Raw genomic sequence first — 18,859 nt, 5'->3', positions numbered from 1 at the left:
GAGGGAAACCTGGAGGGGAATTCAGGCTGACATTATTTAAGCCACTAGTTCCACGCAATCCAGAGCTACTGGGAACGTGGTGTGTGAACACCTTTCTGTGTGGAAGCTGGAACTGAGCAGCGTGCCTTCTGCTGGGAAGCCTCCCAGTGTGGGGACCGCTGAGGGATGCCTCTCACTGTCTTCTTCTCTGCAGATGGACTGGACAGGGCTGAGCTGCTCCCGTTATCCCCTCTCACTCCCACCATGGAGGAAGAGCCCCTCGTCATATTCTTGTCTGGTGATGAGGACACAGAAAAAGCTGAAGAAAAAAAGAAATCAAAGGAACTGAAGAGTCTGTGGAAAAAAGCTATACACCAGCAAATCCTGTTGCTTCGGATGGAGAAAGAAAACCAGAAACTGGAAGGTTAGCCATTCAAGCCGGGCTCACGGCTCCGTACACACTCTTCCTTGGGTGGATACATTCTGTGTTTGAATGTCGACTGGCTATTTCTCTCTCTCCTCTCCTCTCCTCTCCTCTCCTCTCCTCTCCTCTCCTCTCCTCTCCTCTCCTCTCCTCTCCTCTCCTCTCCTCTCCTCTCCTCTCCTCTCCTCTCCTCTCCTCTCTTCTCCTTCTCTCTCCTCTCCCTCCTCTCCTTCTCTCCTCTCCTCTCCTCTCCTCTCCTCTCCTCTCCTCTCCTCTCCTCTCCTCTCCTCTCCTCTTCTCTCTCTCTCTCTCTCTCCACTGTGGCTTGAGAAAGAATGGTTTATCCTATTTACCTTTTTATTTCATAGAGTTGAAAGAAAATAGCCTTTTTTTGTGTAATGAAAAGTATAGATACACAGGATCCTTGTATTTACCAGAATATAAATTTACTATTATTATACATTTCTTAAGAAAACCTTTGGAACATGAAAATAGAAAATCTCTTTTTTGAATGTGATTTGTCAACTCCCAGTATATTCACTCATTCTGAGAGAAATACGCCTATTTCAAGCAAATTTGTTTGTGTTGTTTCCCCAGTTAAATATAACCAAATCAACATTTTTAAGTTTTATACATTTTCTATTTAAAGTAACTTTCGAATCAGTAAACTTCTAATTCAGCATTCGTGAGAGCTGGTACACTGGCTGTGGCCCTTGACTGCTAAGGTTGTATATACTAAATGCTTTAAGTTATGTTTCTCAGCCTCTGGAAAAGATGATGTAATTTGTCTGAGTTCTAATAGCTCCACACACAAAGAGATCTCAGATAGTACCCAAATCCAAAACATACACAAATACCATTATTTTGGGCAAATCACTTCACCTAAAGGTTTTTTTTTTTTCACCTGTGAAATGAATGATTAGCTTAAGTGGGCCCTTGACTTCTCAGGTTTCTGGCAGATGAACAGATACTTGCTTCTGCTGCTTTGTCTTCCAAAGGATACTTTGAAAATGTAGGTGTTCACATTTCTGAGTTAATTTCCTGCCATAACATCCCCTTTACTGTACCTCAATGCAATTCAGGGTTTTAATTTTTTTTTTAAAAAAATGACACCACTTAATTAGTTTGTAGACTTAGTTTATTTTTATGATTATTTTTCTACCAGAATGAAAAGTACATAAGTTACTAAATGTCCTTAAGAAATAAGTCTTTTGTGTAACATTAAAACCTCCATTAGCTGTTATTTCTGTGGCTTTCAGCAGTGGTATTACACACAGTGTCTACCCTCTGGCGCTTCCAAAGGGTTTGGTAGGACTAGAATTCATATTTTTCAGCTATTGGTTTTATCTGGAATACAATGAACATAAAAAGAAGTTGGCAAAATGATGATTAATATTCTTTTAAACAGTTAAAGGATGGATTGTGTTTCAGTTGAGAGTATACTAAAATAAAATCTTATATTAAATATCAAAGGATAGTTTTAGAATCTTCGGCTGTTTGGACGGACAATGGACTTGTAGGTTGTTTAGCTCAGTCTTCTTCCTACAGACCCTTAAGTGGCTGGTGCGGGGACACTAGGAATTCACATTATGACACAGAAGTGGGACAAATTCTAGGACACAGGGCTGCCTATTGTACCTCCCAGGCTTCTTTTGTGTGGTTGTGTGTATTCAGCAATATTTCCCAACTGTGAGTGTTAGTATGAAATAATGGCCTGCTTTAAAATGAATGATGACGTGTCCACACCGAGGTTAGCTACACTATATAATTTTACAGGTTAAGGACAGGGATGACAATAAGAACCGTTCTGAAAAGGCTTTGTCAACCCCGTGTTTACTTTGTAGCTTAGCAAAAAGGATAAAATTCTGGTCCGATTGAGGTATCATTTCTCAACCTTTCCTTATAGTTAAACAGTTGATGGGAGATAGAAATCAATGTTCTTATCCTTTTGTCCTCAGGGCCTGTGGCTAGCTTATAGCAGGCTCTTAAGAGTATTTGGGATGAACACTGACTGGGAAGAGTAAGGAAAGATAGCTAAGGAAATACGATTAGTTCCCTGTGAGGCACACTGTTGGTAGTGATGTGTGTATAGAGTTGTATTTATTATTAGCATTGGCAAACCTTACTTCTTTGAAAGAATTATCTCAGACATGCGCCCAGCAAATACTGAGAAGCAAGATTGAACGGTACTAAAAGGCCACCTAGTGGATTCCAGGTGGAATCGCTTTGTAATTGATCTGTCTTTTGGGTAAGTCCAGACTTTTAAATAGGAATCTTTACCACACTGTTTGAAGAATAGTCCATTTTAAGATCTTACTTTTTTGGGGATGGTTTCAACTGCATTAAGTAAAGAGTAACATTCATCCTGCTACTGTTTTTGTGCTGTCGAGGACTTTGGATGCTTGACAAAGATTTGTGTTGCAGAAGGTAAGCTGGTGGGGACCACAAGGAAGGAGGGAATGTGCACTCCCGTGTCTGTGTCTCTTTTCTCTTGCAGTCAGTTATCTGTCATAAAGACAGGTCGAGAGAGTGGGTGTTTTGTGGGCATTTCATTTAATGAGTCTAGGCTTGTGTTTTAGATCACCAAATCAGAGAAAATCCTGTATGATTGAAATGCGGAATGAGTGCTGGCTTAAATACAATGAATTTTCCTTTAAAGTTATTAGGAATAGAGGCCTGCATGCATAGCTCATTGGTAGAGCATGTTCTTAACCTGCACAAGGCCTTGTACTCAGTCCCCAGAACCTCAAATAAGCAAAAGGTTATTAAAGATGAATATAGGAGCACATGGCCTGTTGTTAAGGGGAATATGAATAGCATGTAGGGAACTCTAATAGTCACATAGTTTTCAGATTAAGGTTAATGCACAAGGTTTTGCCTCCCTATATATGCATCTGGTATCAAATATTAATGCTTTAATGGGGCTTTAAAGTTTATTTTTTATGTCAATGAGTGTTTTGCCTGCACATGTTTCTGTATACTGTATACACGCCAGTGTCCTTGACGAGTTCTCTGGAAGAGCAGCCAGGGCTCTTGACCACCTCTCTAGCCTGCTTTAGTGATGTTTAAGATGAAATAAGCTGTTGATCTAAGAGTTTCATATTGGCCCAGAGTTAAAATTTATAGCATAGATAACATGCATGCATTTGTCACAGTATGACTATGGAAGTCAGCAGACAGCTTTTGAAAGCTGATTCTCTCTACCCTGTATGTGGTTCCCAGGGGTCAAATTCAGGCTTGGTAGCAAATATCTTGAACACACAGAGCCAGCTCTTCAGCCGCACTTTGTATTGTATGTTCAGCCAAATTGCAAAGTATTAAGACAATAAAACACCCTTAGTTATTGTATGTATTTTCTCATGGGGATGGCACAGCGTTTGAAAATCTATATTTTCCTCAAAATTTTTAAAATATTTACCTTATTTTTATGTTTATGGGTTTTTTTTTGCCTGCTTGTATGTCCAAACATCACCTGCAGGCAGTGTCCATGTAGGCTATAATAGGAGATTGATCTTCTGCAACTGGACTTACAGATGCTTGTTAGCTGGCATGTGGGTGCTAGGAATTGAACTTGGCTCCTTTTAACCGCTGAGCCATCATCTCTCTAGCCCCATTTTCTCAAACTTTTAAGTTCCCCTTCCCCAGAGGAAGGTTATCGGGTATAGATGGATAAGGCATCCGACATTTACAATGCTGTGTTTTAACAACAGACTGCTTTTGATTTATTGTTTTTCTTTCTTTCTCTTTTTTCTTTTCAAGCAAGAAGAGATGAACTCCAGTCTAGAAAAGTGAAGCTGGACTATGAAGAAGTTGGTACCTGTCAGAAGGAAGTCTTAATAACATGGGACAAGAAGTTGTTGAATTGTCGAACTAAGATCAAATGCGACATGGAAGACATTCACACATCCCTTAAAGAAGGTATTCGCCATTTCCATAACGTGTCATGTATGGACAGCTGTGGGGATGCTTTTGTTGTGTGAAGTAGAAGCATGATATTGTCTTGTAACTTGTTTGTAAAGAAAGGACAGTATAGTGCTGTGTGAACGCTTGGGTTTTCTTTTTCCACCTATACCCTGCTAATAGGATTGATGAGAAATCAGTAATGATGTCCCCATAGAGGTTACTGACCATTATTACACCTTCATTGTTCCTGTAACTTTTCTGATGCTTGGTGTTCTTGTTTCCTGAAGACGAGATGCATGCTTTAAGAGAAATCTCTAATTGTTGCCATGGAATCACGCAGACTCAGCAACGTGACTCAGCACTATTGTTTGACCAGGAATATTTATTCACATATAATAACGGCGATGGGCCAATCGTAGAAAACGTTTCAGAATGTGCTCCTGTTAGCACACGGGAGAGCATGAGCTCAGGGTGACGTACAGGAAGGAGAGCTGCAATTTTCACTGGGATGTGGCTCTTCTACTGTGGCTTAATGGCTTTGTTCCCAAACTCATGATCTGACTTTTGTATCTCTGGATTGCAGGGGTCCCCAAAAGTCGGCGAGGGGAAATTTGGCAGTTTCTAGCAATCCAGTACCGCTTGAGACACAGATTGCCCAACAAACACCAGCCTCCAGACACCTCCTATAAGGAACTTCTGAAGCAGCTCACTGCGCAGCAGCATGCCATCCTTGTGGATCTGGGTATGTCTCTGACGTGGGTCATCGCCGACAAAAGATAAAGGTCTTAGTGGTGGTTGGTTGGTTAACATTGATAAAGACTGTCTGGCATCTACTGAACTGCTGACCACTTTGTCTGAGGAAGTTGGTCTTATATTTTGATTAAAGAACCGTGAGTGGAATATTCACCCCCCCCAAACTGACCCTCTGAAATGGGACTCATTATGAAGGTCATATTATAGAGTGCTCTCAGTTACTAAATTTTGAACAACTGATGTGTGTTTGTGTGTGTGCATATGTGTGTGCATGTGCGTGTGCATTTGTGTGTATTTATGGTACTGGACATAAAACCCAAGGCCTTGTGCGTGCTAGTCAAGGGCTCCTCCACTGAGCTATTCCCTCACCCAGGCAACTCTGTCATAATCAGTGCTGATTTTGAAATAGGTTAAAAGAATACCAACTTTTAGCAATCCCTGTAAGAAGTAATACCATAATCATCCAAGTAGGGACTCAGCGATGGCTGGATAATAGCAAATCAGAAAGCAGGCTGCTGTGTGGGTGGACAGGTGGGCTGATCATGCTCTCTACAAGGAGGACCCCAAAGAAGAGAAGGAATCTAGTAAGCACTTAAGCTGTAGAAATAGTATCCCTATCAGATGGGAAACAGGTTAGTTGTGTTGATTCTGTGGGATAGAATTGATCCTTTCCAACTTTCTGACGCTGGGATTCTGGATCCTTGTCTCTACCCCTGGCTTTTTGCAGGCCAGCCCGCACTCTGCTAACTGGATACATCCCCAGCCTCCGGATAGTATGATTTTAAAAACATTTTTTCTTTAAAGCACATTATCATATATATTTTACTATTTTGAAGTATCTAAATATTTCGTATTGATGTTTAACTATTTAATCTATACTTTTAGAAACTGATAGAAATGAAGTGCTTAGATATGATATTTGAGTCCCTGGCAGTAAAGAAGGGATACCTTATATTTGGGGGTCAGTTTATATTAGGCATATTAAAAAAAAACCACTGGCTAAAAACTAGTGTTTACCTCTGTTCCTTTCACTGACAACTTCTTTTTTTCATGGCGGGGAGGACTCAACTCAATTAATAAACTTTGATTCCAATTGTATCAAAGTGGAAATGTTATAGAAAAACTGGACACTGGAGTCGTTGTCCTGTCTGTTCAACAGACTGCTTTGCTCCTGAGTCTATTCCTTTGTTAACTGAGAACTAGGCGTGGCCTTCCCTGTGGTCCCTGTCAGGCTATAGAACTGTGCTGGTAAATGGGCGCTGAGATGTAGGACAGGAGAGTTGCAGCTCTGGCCAGTCTAGATGTCCCCAATCAACAGGGAAGCAGTGATTGAGATTCCAGGGAAGGAATGGCGGATAAGGGTGGAGGGAGGATCAAGTTCTAGCATACACGGTATATTTATAAATTTTTCCTAGCAAAAGATTCAAGGAGAAATTAGATTGCTAATTTTAAAAACTGCTTATTTGCCTCTGCCAGAGGCCATCTGTGTTCTTCCCTCCCTCTTGTGTGCTTCCTCTCGTGTCTCCTCCTTACTCTGCAGAAATAATCTTATCAGTTCCTGGAAAAAACAGAAAAGGAAACAGAAAACACTTTTAAGCCTATGTGCTAAAATACACTTGCAAATCTTACAGTCTTGCAAATTCTAATTGACCCAAGTTATCATTTGACCAGGAAGCTCACAGGGCATTTCATGTGCTGGCAGCTCAAGGAAAGTCCCAAACTAGTGCAAACAAACAACTTTGGCGTGGAGGGTGGGTGGGTCTGTGCAGTACCAAGCACCAGCTTTTGAGAAATACAGGGTTGGGTTTGTTTGCTTGTTGGTGTCTCCATGGTAATATTCTATCCAGAGGTAAATTTTAGGAAGAAATTTACTTGAAACCATATAGAACTTTTTCTGTCTTTATCCTCCTTCGACATGTGTGTGTATATGTATGTAACTATATATGCATACATTTTATTCATATGTTGTATATGTTTTTTAAACAGAGTTTACATGGTTTTTGGAAACAGAATTATCTAAAAAAAATCAGAATTCATAAATGATAGAGTCTAAGTAAAGCAAAATAAAACAAAAAAGTTCCCTCCAGTGTCATGTTACAAACACATGAAATAAAAAAGTAAATGTGGTTGTAGATGACCAAGATTTTTCCCTAAACAATGACACCTTATAGAATTTGATTTTAGGCTAGAATGGTCTTTACATGAATTTAGACTTTGTCTTGATTCAAACTCAAAATAAAGCTGAGTTCTCCTCTGTGGTACCTTTTGGATATATACCATCGAGGACAGATTTCTGTTGAATGGTATTGCTTTTGTAGAAAGTAATGCTGCTTAGCACACATTTGCCTCTGTATCATGTGTGTGAACCATAGGACTTACAGAGTGGTTAGTGGTTAGTGGGAAGGGTAGAGGGACGGGGAGGAGAAGTGAGAAGAGGACGTGCAAGGGAGGGGAGAGCCTCCTAGATGTACATTCCTAGCAATCTGGGGATAGCAGAATGCTGGTTAATCCCAGAGGTCACCATGTTGGGTTCTTTTTCCCTCACAGGGAGGACATTTCCCACTCACCCGTACTTTTCAGTACAGCTTGGGGCCGGGCAGCTGTCCCTCTTTAACCTGCTGAAAGCCTACTCCTTGCTGGACAAAGAAGTGGGCTACTGTCAGGGAATCAGCTTTGTGGCCGGAGTCCTGCTTCTGCACATGAGCGAGGAGCAAGCCTTTGAAATGCTGAAGTTCCTTATGTACGACCTGGGCTTCCGCAAGCAGTATCGACCGGATATGATGTCACTTCAGGTGAGGCAGTTTGTCTTGATGAGTCAGGTGTGCAGGAGGCTTTCATCAGAAATCTCAGTTCCAGCCATTTCTGAATCGCAGTTCAGAGAACTTGGACAAATATTTAGATATGTGTTCATCGTTGTTGTAGGGGAGGATTTGAGATTTTGCTAACACCCATGTACCTAGGAAAGCATACAGAAAGTGCTCACCAAGGTGAATAACTAGAGTAATCCAAATTCCCCTTGGAAGCTGTGCATAGACCGACTTACTAGTTTGAATAATGTTTTATTCCAAACACTTTACTTATACTTTACATCAGAGAGGAAATATTGATATCATTGTTAAAAATTAAATTAACTCTGGTTTTCAAAAAACAATTTCTTTGTTATTAGAGTTTCAGATAATAGAAACTGCATACGAACAATGTTTTTGGTCCACAGGCAGAAAGATTTAGTTACAAATTTAAAATACAATGCAGTTTTTTCCATTAGAGAATTCCTAATAAAAATTTATCCCAGCATAAGCATAGGTAAGTTGGATTCATATATTAATAATCACTATGATTCAGGAAACATCATAAAAGAGTCCCAAGTGGTAATCCCTAAACACATGTACATGTGAGCAACATTTAATGGGCTCAGTGGGTTGTATATGTGTATATATGTTGTATATATGTATGTTACAATAATAATTATAGGAGAAGTGGGAGTGAGGGAGTGGTTGCAATGATGTTAACAGGGTACTAATTCAGAAATTCTCAAGGAAAATCATGAAAACGATCTTTATAATTACTAAGAATATTCTTTCTAATTTTGGAAATGCAGATGTTGTAACATCTTGCCTGTCAGCCTTCCTCCCACCTGTGACACTAGGGTTGTTATCATGATAGGAGCGCTGAACTCTGTGCTTCAGAAAGTGAAACGTGATACCTTGTCATTGTCTAGAACAGGATGCCAGTAAGATTTGTTCCCTCAGGTTACAAAGATGCCACAGGCATCCAGTGAGCCTGGCTCCCTTGAGAGGCTGTCTGATCTCTTGCTCCATCGCCGAGTGTGGACACTTAGGCTCTGCTGCAGTGTCCTGAACTGGGATCAAGGGCTGGTCTCCGTAGCGTCAATATCTGTCTCATCACATTCTGTCTCTGCTGATGTCTGTGCTGGATGTACAAGCCTTCTGTCTGTTTCTGAAGTCTCGTGTGGCCTTTGACTCTCTTCTACTTCCTGCCCTTCTCATATCACTTCCTCCTGTTTTGTCTCTTCCATCTGGAGCTTGGCCATGTTAAATGTATTTTGAAATGGAAGGATGATTTTTTTTGTTTTTGTTTTTGTTGTTGTTTTAGCAAACAGGACTTTATTATCATAGGAACCTTGAATTTACAAATCTGCCCAACTCTAATTCAGTAGAGGAAATATCCCTAGCCTCAAGTTTAGAACATAGGGCGAAGATTATAAGAAATTACCTAGAAAGTAATGGAATGGCAAACCTTTGTTTCTTCATTATGGGCACAACTGAATTAAAACAGAATGTCTTTATCAGCATGTTTTCCTGGTATTTAGGTTTGTTTCTGAGCTTACCAAAATGCTCATTCTTCTGCTGATGAACACCCACCCTGTCTGGATTCTAAGCCGGAGTCGGCCTGAGGGAAATGTATGATTTCCTTTTTGCCATGACTTACTGAGATAGTAATCTCATTATAAAACCTCTTTTTAGGTTTGCCTCCTTCCAAACTGTTTATTTTATAACCATGACTTCCTGTGGCCCCGATTCCTTCCTTTTACAGTTTGTGGAAACTTAGTTTCCAAAATTTCCTTGGTAGATAAGGTTCAGGCCGAGTTTGCAGTGTTTATGTACAGCACTTTGTAATTTTGTTTTTTTCCAGGAGCTGTCTCGATTTTTACTTTATGCTCCGGGAACTGTTCTTGAATTTACAACTTGATTGGTGTTAGCAAGCATTTTTATTAGTTTATGTCTTTTTATAAGATAAAAAGTTCACATTCAAGAGGAGATATTGAAAATTTGTTAGGAGAGCCAATACAATTCCTTTCTATTGGAAGAATGTTGTTCTTTTCAGGTAGATACGCCATACCAAACACATAGCAGAAACCCTTGTGTTGTGAGGGGTGGGGCCCCTTGTTTGTTCTGGCCGCCCTGCGCTAGTTTACACCTGAAATAATCATACAGAAATTGTATTCATTTAAACATTGCCTGGGCATTAGCTCTAGCCTCTTATTGGCTAACTCTCACATCTTGATTAACCCATTTTTATTAAATGTGTGTATCACCACGTGTGTATCCAATAAGATTCTAACCTACGTCCATCTCAGGCCAGAGATTTATGATGTTTGCCACTCTTCTTTTCTTCCCAAAATTTTGTTTCCCCCGCCCACCTAAGGGCTACCCTATCAAAAGACCAAGACAGTTTCCTCATTCAACCAATGAAAACAACACAAATACAAAAGGACCTCCAACACCACCCTTGCTTATGAGACTTAGTTGAATTTACACTCATGAATTATGCTGTAAATGTAGTGAACTTGGATGTGAACATCGTCCTTAAAGTTAACAATAAAAATAAAGATGTGCTACTTTACTAAATGTGTGTGAGTTATTGAAAGTTGGTATGTTGGACACACATGCAGATTTCTGCAGGTTTTGTTTTTCTTCTCTGTATGCACCGCAGATCCAGATGTACCAGCTGTCCAGACTCCTCCATGACTACCACCGAGAACTCTACAATCATCTCGAGGAGAACGAGATCAGCCCCAGTCTTTATGCTGCTCCCTGGTTCCTCACACTCTTTGCCTCTCAGTTTCCCTTAGGATTTGTAGCCAGAGTTTTTGGTAAGAAGTGCCTTTTTTCAGTAGGGACAGTATTTTCTGTCTCCCAGAGATCATTGTCAATGAAGTCCCCATAGGGCCAGGAGAGTCCAAAGTATTATTCAAAGGCAGTGGAAAAGAGCTGGGTTCCTGTGAGCTTGTGCATATTTGTGTGGAAAACCTAGAAAACACAGCTTTCAAATCTGGATGAGGGACAAACTGTACCATTTTCTGGATTTTTATTCTTCTGGGTCTTTCATTTTTCATCACCTCCTTTAAATTGGATTCAAGATACAGAGAAGGGAACACAACCGCTGTGTTATATTACGGGTGCTATTTCTAGTGGCATGTTCTAGTCTTTCTGTTGTTAACATGTAACATTTGTTCCTGTCTCATGGCTTTCATGGCTACATTTACTGGCACTGAAGGAGCCGAGACAATCCCTGAGACTATGGCTAAGAGGAAAAATCTCTGAATATAGACAGGCACATTGTTGAGTAGCTGCCCTGCTCCAACCACAGTGTTGGCATTGGGAAAAAGGAGAGTCTAGCAAGGTTTGTGTGCTCTCTGGGGGCCTTTACATCTATTCACAGGTCTTAAATGGGCTCATCAAAGTACCATTTAGTAACCAAAGCATGAGGCTGGGTGTAACTGTGCACACCTGTAGTCTCAACACTTGGAGACGCTGAGGCAGGAGGATTGTGAGTTGGAGCCTGTGTTAGCAACATAACAAATCCCCAGAGGTCTTAGTTATGGCTTCTGTTGCTGCGATAAAACACCATGAGCAAAGGCAACATGGGAAGGAAAAGGTCTATTTCAGCTTATACTCACTGAGTGAAATCGAGGCAGGAAACCTGAGGCATGAGTAGATTCAAAGTCCATGAAGAAGTGCTGATTACTGGTTTGCTCCTCATGGCTTGCTTAGCCTGCTTTCTTCTAACACCCAGGACCACCAGCCCAGGGGTGGCACCATCCGCTGTGACCTAGGGCCTCTCACATAAAGCATCAGCCAGGGGAAAATGCACTACAGATTTGTGTAGTTTTCTCAGTTCTGGTTCCCTCTTCCCCAGTAGCTCGAGCTTGTGTCAACCTGAAATTCAACAGGCCAGCACGGCTTCTATAAACAGGAAAGGAAAGGAGAACATCAGCAATTACTGTTCACTAGAAAATTATTCAGTGATGTCGGCTGGGACATCAGAAACTGAGAGTGGGGTTCCCTCATTTGCTGGGTTCTACACATCTGTCTAGAGGCAGGGACAAAAAACTCAGTATTTATGTACCACTGTGCTAAATTGGAGCTTTGTGGTGTTTGGCCAAATGTTAAGTGGTATTTAACTTTAGGTCATTAACATATTTTTTTTAAAGAATTAGTATAAAACTCAGGAAAAAAATCAGATTATAACAAGTAGAAAAATGTTAGGAGAAGCTTGAGCTTTGAGCATGTATGTGTTTTATGTATACATACTCTACATTGTGATTTTGCAAACCTTTGTAATGCGAGCTCTAATGCCATCTTCTGACAAAACTGCAGCGTCCCATCACACTTCATGAGCCTGGTGTTTCTCGCTTGCAGGATACACACCACTTTTTTCCAGTGACATTTTCTCTGGCGCTTTGGATTCTTATAGTGGGTCTCTTTAGAACCCTTTTAGATGTGTTTGTGTCCACTGGCAAGGCTGTTCTGTCACTTGCTTTGGACTCAATGTCGGAGTTCATGATCTTATGTCCCTTCCGTAGCAGTCTGTTCCCTGTTAGAGAGTGAAGGTGACAGCTGGCTGGCCTGCACAGGTCTTGTGTATGCTCAAGTTTTCTCTTTAATTGCCTCCTTCAATATTGACTGAACCTCATTTTAGCTGGCTCATTTGCATTTGGATTATGAATAGTTGAACAGTACTAGTTGAATACATTGATTGGTTGTTACATTCTATTGTGATGAAAAGCCTATTAGTTGAATAAATTTGAAAATTGTCTAGAATCCATTAAACTACCATAAAACTGTAAACAATATATAGACAGACAGATATATAATGTTTCTTTTGCTCCCTTAGCCATATCCAAGATCTTTAATAAGATGAATCGACAACATTCTATTTGTTTCAGTCATATTAACTTGTTTTTAAAACTAAAAACTGATTTTTGACCAGTTTTCTTTTACATTTTTTCTGGTTCTGGTGCCGTACTAAAACAAAAATATGTGCTCTTTGCAACAGTAGATGTACAACTTTGATTGTGAAAATTTTCTTTCTTTTTCTAGATATTATTTTTCTTCAGGGAACTGAAGTTATATTTAAAGTTGCCCTCAGTTTACTGAGCAGCCAGGAGGCACTTATAATGGAGTGTGAAAACTTTGAAAATATTGTTGAATTTCTCAAAAACACATTACCCGATATGAATACTGCTGAAATGGAAAAAATTATTACCCAGGTATGATGTAAATGATTCAATATGTACTAAATTCTTTCCTATAAAAATGTAGTTTGCCTAATATCTATTTTCTTTAAGGTTTCCTTTTGTTTGATTGGGCACATTTTATTTAGAAATGAATTGATTATACAATTTCAACATTGTAACATTATTTATCTGCCCATGCACAGAAAATTTGCTATTGTGATACATAGTGGGTTTTCCAGAAATCTTTTCAATTTAAACAAATGCTGAGATCTTGGTCAGAACTTGAAGAGTCAAGATGACCAGAAAGTAAATCAAAGCTCACTAACTTTGCAGTATCTCCAATTCTTTCAGAATTTGTAAGAAGGGTCAGGCCTGTGACTCTAGCTTCTTGGAAGGCGGACGGCGGAGAATCCCAAGTTTAAGCTTACCCTGGTTATTTACCTCAGTGATTGAGCATTAGTTTTCCAAGATGCGCAAAGCCCAGGATATGATCCCTAACACCATAAAACATAACTCATATGTAGATTATGTGAATAGTAATCAGTAGTTTCTAATTATTAAAACCTTTAAGTTAACTAATATGGCTTTTGTTTACATTTTATTATTTGTCAATTCTTTGGAAACATATTTTCTGATTTGTTTTGAATCATGGACATACTGTGGAGCTTAGGTTGGCTTTGAACTTGATTTTCTCCTACTTCTGTCTCCCAAGTGCTGGGATTGTGGGTATGGACTGCCATGCTCTTCTGGTTGAAATAACCTGTATGATTATCAAGCAGTTAAAAATCATTATTTTGGAAATTTGAAATCATATATGAAAATCATATATTTGAAAGAAAAAAATCCCAAAATAATGAAATTAATGTGATTTGCCTGACTTATGGGTTGCTTTCCCTATTAGAGTTGATTGACCAAGATTGCTGATCTGGAGAGAAGCTCACAAAAGCTTCCAATAAATAAAGACATTTATTAAGACCTTTCTGCTCCATTAACACATACATTCAAATAGCCCTCGGTAGCTTTGCTTACTACTAAGCAGTGATTGTCTCTGACACAAATAATCATTGCTCAACAACAATTGTTGACCTGGTACTCTAAATTTCAGGAGACAGTTATTAAACTTTAGTCATTTTGGTCGCCAGCTACCCTTGGACATTAGTTTATTCTTGTGACTTGGTCTTACTTTTAGGATGTTTCAACTGCATAGAAATACTCTGTGTGCTAAAAGTTAGATCTGTATCTCAACTGTTCTTGTATGGATAGCCAGGCCTATTTCTCCCTTTTGGTGTATTTTAATGTTCCGAATAGTGCTGGGAAATAAATATGATATAAAGTCTACCATTATGCATGACTTGTATGTTGGCGTCAATACTAAAGACCAGACTAACTAACTCATGGTGCTTCAACAGGTTTTTGAGATGGATATTTCTAAACAGTTACATGCCTATGAGGTAGAATATCATGTGCTACAGGATGAGTTTCTGGAATCTTCTTATGCTTGTGAGGATACTGAATCCCTGGAGAAGCTGGAGAGAGCCAACAACCAATTGAAAAGACAGAACATGGACCTTCTAGAAAAACTCCAGGTACAGAAATAAAGATTGAAACAACTGTGAGAATACAGCCCTGTTTGCATGGAGCTGCTCAGAATGATTGGAGTATGAATGTGGGTTGAACTCCTGATGACCAATGGCTTAGGTATCTCCTTAGCTTCGTGTGTATGGAGGTCTACAAATGTAATCAGGAGCTTAAGTATCACTTGGGGTACACACACACACACACACACACACACACACACACACACACAATAGTAGAATGGCAATTCAAAGCAGAATTTGGGTTCACCTTATTGGATGTTATGCAAGTCAGGTAATTTCAGGGGAGGAAGAAGAAAATCTGAGGAATAAGGTATGCAGTTAGGTACACTTGGACTGAGTTCTGAAGGATGAGCAGTGAGTGAGGAGGCCTTTGCGTTGCCCAGAGGAGGAGGTTACTTCATTCAGGAGAATGTGGCAGAGGAAAGTGAACATAGTGTTACGTCAGGCCTCATGCTGGTGAGAGGAGCAGGTAGAGGATGGAGTTCAGCAGATTGTTGTCTAAGGACACAGTTTTATGTGTCCCTCTTCAGAAGGAAGCCTCTTCAAAGTACTTGAGTCTCGCATTTGAAAGAGCAATATAAACCAATGACACTTTAGGGTGAAGTAAGTGAAACAGTTGTGAAAATCCAGCTTGGGATTTTTGTCTGCTATTTGTCTAGAGTAAAACAGAAAGGAAAAGAGGTGGAGCTGCTTCTCGGTAAATTAAAAGTGAACCCAGAACACAGACTTGCCACAACCTTTCTCTGGACAGTTCCAGGTAGTCTTTATCAAGTTTCTCAGTCAGTTGAAAGGAACAGAGTTCCAAGTCTGTCTGTGGAAGCCGGACCTCCTGACAGGTCCTTAGGCTGTGGAATGTGCTGCTCTTAGAAGGGATTATGGGAGTTTTCATAACACCCAACTTTGTTCTTCTGGGAACAAAGGGTTGTTACCAAAGAGAAGGACTGCCCAGAACCACTAACCACTTAGATTACCTCCTGAACTTTTCTTCACCAGTGTGCTCAAACTATGGTGCCTGATGTAGCAGGGGTAGGGGAAGTGCTTGCCAGCGTGAGCTCCATGTTGCTTAGACAGGTATCTCCTAAAACTATGAGATAAACAGAGTCACATAGCAACAACTGGTCAGGAATATCCTTGTTCTGCCTTCAGTCAAGAGGGACAGGGGACACCAGTGGGTGTGAGTGATGACCCAGCATCATGGGGTGACGATATGATATTGCACGGCTGCTGTCATTAGTGAGACGAAAGAAATCATGTGAGCATAATGTGTGTACACATATATGCCTGGACATGTAAGTCTGTTAAACATATATATGTATACATACATATACACACACATTTAGTATGTTGCTAAAGTTTGAATCTAGAATCTTTTGAATGTACTCAGAAAGTACTCTATCACTGAGTTATATCTTCCGTTTCCAATACTTAGATTTTTGAGCACTCTAAAGAAAAAAACTCCATTTCAGAGAATATTTTTCTATACTAAAATATACTTAAAGTGCACTTTTCTCAGTGTGTTCAAATGATATTCTGTTAATTAATGTGATGTAATTTTCTCATAACAAATGTAAGGCATGGCTGTTACTATAATAAAGAGCCAGACCCCTCAAGTTTTTAATATGGAGGTTTTTTTTTTTTCTTTACAAACAGGTAGCCCACGCTAAAATCCAGGCCTTGGAATCCAACCTAGAAACTCTTTTGACCAGAGAGACCAAAATGAAGGCTTTAATCCGGACCTTGGAACAAGATAAAATGGCTTATCAAAAGACAGTGGAACAAATCCGGAAGCTGCTGCCAGCCGATGCGCTGGCCAACTGTGAATTGCTGCTGAGAGACCTAACTTACCCCAGTAATGACAAAGCCAAGACAGGAAATAAGCCATAGTTCCAGAGTGGCCTCGGCACAGAGCTTCCTTACAATACCTGGAAGGAGGCACCTGTGCACTGCTGGTCTAAGGTCGACCAGAAGTCTGGTGGGACACCTGCTACTGGTGCTGAGATCATCAGTAGGTGATGTAGCTCTCCTCAGAGCACTCCACTCCTAAGCCATCACAGACATCCAGACTGTATCTTCTTCTGGTTGTTGTCAACTCTGTACATAAATATATATATATAACTGGTTACAAAGATTCGTGCTTTCCAATCAAACAGTAGATATGTATTCAGAGCAATTTTTTTTTCAGTCAAATTAGTTCCACACCAAAACGAAGTTCTAGTGAGATTTCCTTTTGGACACAGGTGGAATTTTTTTGTTTTTCTAGTGAAACAAATCTAGAACATCTTTGTATATTGAAATATACTTGAAAAAAAATGAATGTATCTTCCCCCCAAAGACGAGCATGTTTCACCTAGTGTTGTAGGCAGACACATTTCTGTAGCTTTATGTGTCTGTCTATGGAAAGGACATGACTAGCTGCTAGTCTTGCCCCCGTGAGTCTCTTACGACGGTAGGGCCCTTCTGGCCTGCCCCCTGTGTGACAACCAGCATGTCGAATCTTCACTTATCTTGAGTCTGGTTAGGCTTTGCTTGACACACACAGGGACAAAGCAGGACCTTGTGGCTGAGTCCACCCACCTCAAGGTGAAGAGGAATGTTGCTAATTTTCTAGCAGATTAGACCAGCATTGATATTCAAACTGAAAATATGAGGCCTCAAAAACACAATTAAGCTCCTAAATTGTCTATAGTAGCTCATTGCCATTTTATTTAGTTGACTTCAACAGGGGTAAATAGTTGCTTGGGGCTATATTTACCAAGTGACAGGATTGGTTATTTTTCTCACAAAATGATGGGAGCTTTCCATGGAGTTCTTGTGACCTTCAGTTTAGAATAGGGAAATAAAATTATGATTGATTTTCCAAAGATGATATACCATGCTGAATTGCTTTTTTTATGTTTTACTCAATAACAGAACAATGTATTAATCATTTTCCCCTCTCATGTGAAAATTTAGAACTGTGAATGTTTAGGAAGGAACTATGTAAAGCACACTGGAAGGGAAGAGAAATGTCTCCAGCCCAGTTAAAACCTGCACAATCCCGTATTTGGACTCCTGGCTTCTGCCACATACAGATAGCTTACTAAAGAATGTTTATGCATACTGGGTACATTCATTCTCCCAGGAGAAGTTCGGTTCCTACAGCAGAGATGACTTTACAATAGTGCCTCAGAACACGAAGGCAGCATTTTTGCCTTTCCAAACAGTGTTTATTGTCACTGCTTTTTGCAGTCCTTGTCCTTTTGCAGATAGGTTATTTGGGCATAATTTTCCCCAGAGAGAGTTTATTGTATGCCAGATGAAATTTTATTCTAGAGCTCAAAAGTCAAGATGTAAAAGATTTCAGAAGACATTGGTCAGTAGATACCCAGTAAACACCCTTCTAGGCTATTTCCCTCTTAAATGTCACAAGTCTTGGGATCAGGATGTTCTTGGATCCAGGAGGTTTCCTCCCCAAACAAACAAGTCTTATTACTTAGGAGAGTTGATATAGCTTCTAGATTCTATGGAGTGGTCATTCTAGAGTCTCCATTCTATTGAAAGCCATTAGCTGATCAGTTGCTTGAATCTTCTGAAAATACTTTCATGTGTATCATTGTCTATTCTCCTACAAGGATGAAGGGTAGCACAGTCTTACTTTCTGGTGATAGAAATTGCCTTACGGGTGTGATGTAAAGGTGGTGGTGGAGAATGAAATATTTTCTTTATGTTTCTCAGTTAAAAGTAAACTATGTTTTGGATGTTAAAAGTTAGCAATTAAGGCAATGTGGATATAGTGTTTTCTTGTGAAAATGACTTTCTCATTTATGGTTTAAAAAATGTTACACCGGTTTTGATTTATCAGTTTACATCTCCATCAAGTTCATGTAATGTCTAGTTCATTTTCAATAAATATGTTGCTGCCATTTCCAGAACTTTACTGTTATTATTATTATTATTATTATTATTATTATTATTATTATTATTGCCTGGGGATGACTCAAGCTCTTGAAGTCAAAACTTGCCTGGGTTGGATTGATGCTACCTAAACCTGAAAATGCTGAACATTCTCATGAAAGGAATCTAGGACAACAAATATAATTTAAGAAAAGAATGAATACAGTTGCCAATTTCCAACTTCTTTCACAATGAAGCCTTTACTAGTGGGAAAGGAGAGGGAGGCTGAGCTGTCAGGCTTGACTTTTTTCCCCTCTCTTTCCTCCTTCTGTCCTTTCCTTCCTGTCT

The 18,859-nt window shown here is 39.8% G+C and overlaps 1 protein-coding gene across 3 annotated transcripts in view; it reads left to right on the top strand.

The window, feature by feature from the left end:
* Positions 1 to 18,540, top strand: part of Tbc1d4 (TBC1 domain family member 4) — a 160,531-nt gene extending 141,991 nt beyond the window's left edge. For all 3 annotated transcript variants that reach the window (XM_075950169.1, XM_075950170.1, XM_075950171.1), the window contains 8 exons: positions 194 to 403; positions 4,163 to 4,321; positions 4,890 to 5,048; positions 7,607 to 7,851; positions 10,514 to 10,673; positions 12,904 to 13,073; positions 14,450 to 14,626; positions 16,289 to 18,540. In XM_075950169.1, the coding sequence (XP_075806284.1) occupies positions 194 to 403; positions 4,163 to 4,321; positions 4,890 to 5,048; positions 7,607 to 7,851; positions 10,514 to 10,673; positions 12,904 to 13,073; positions 14,450 to 14,626; positions 16,289 to 16,522 (1,514 nt within the window). In that variant the 3' untranslated portion in view covers positions 16,523 to 18,540. The remainder of the gene's footprint in view (positions 1 to 193; positions 404 to 4,162; positions 4,322 to 4,889; positions 5,049 to 7,606; positions 7,852 to 10,513; positions 10,674 to 12,903; positions 13,074 to 14,449; positions 14,627 to 16,288) is intronic.
* The last annotated feature ends 319 nt before the right edge of the window (positions 18,541 to 18,859 follow it).

This window comes from Microtus pennsylvanicus, chromosome 15 (genome assembly GCF_037038515.1).
Source record: "Microtus pennsylvanicus isolate mMicPen1 chromosome 15, mMicPen1.hap1, whole genome shotgun sequence".
In the NCBI taxonomy this organism is placed as follows: domain Eukaryota; kingdom Metazoa; phylum Chordata; class Mammalia; order Rodentia; family Cricetidae; genus Microtus; species Microtus pennsylvanicus.
Note: the sequence above shows the minus strand (reverse complement) of the source record. Positions and strands in the feature narration are given on the sequence as shown.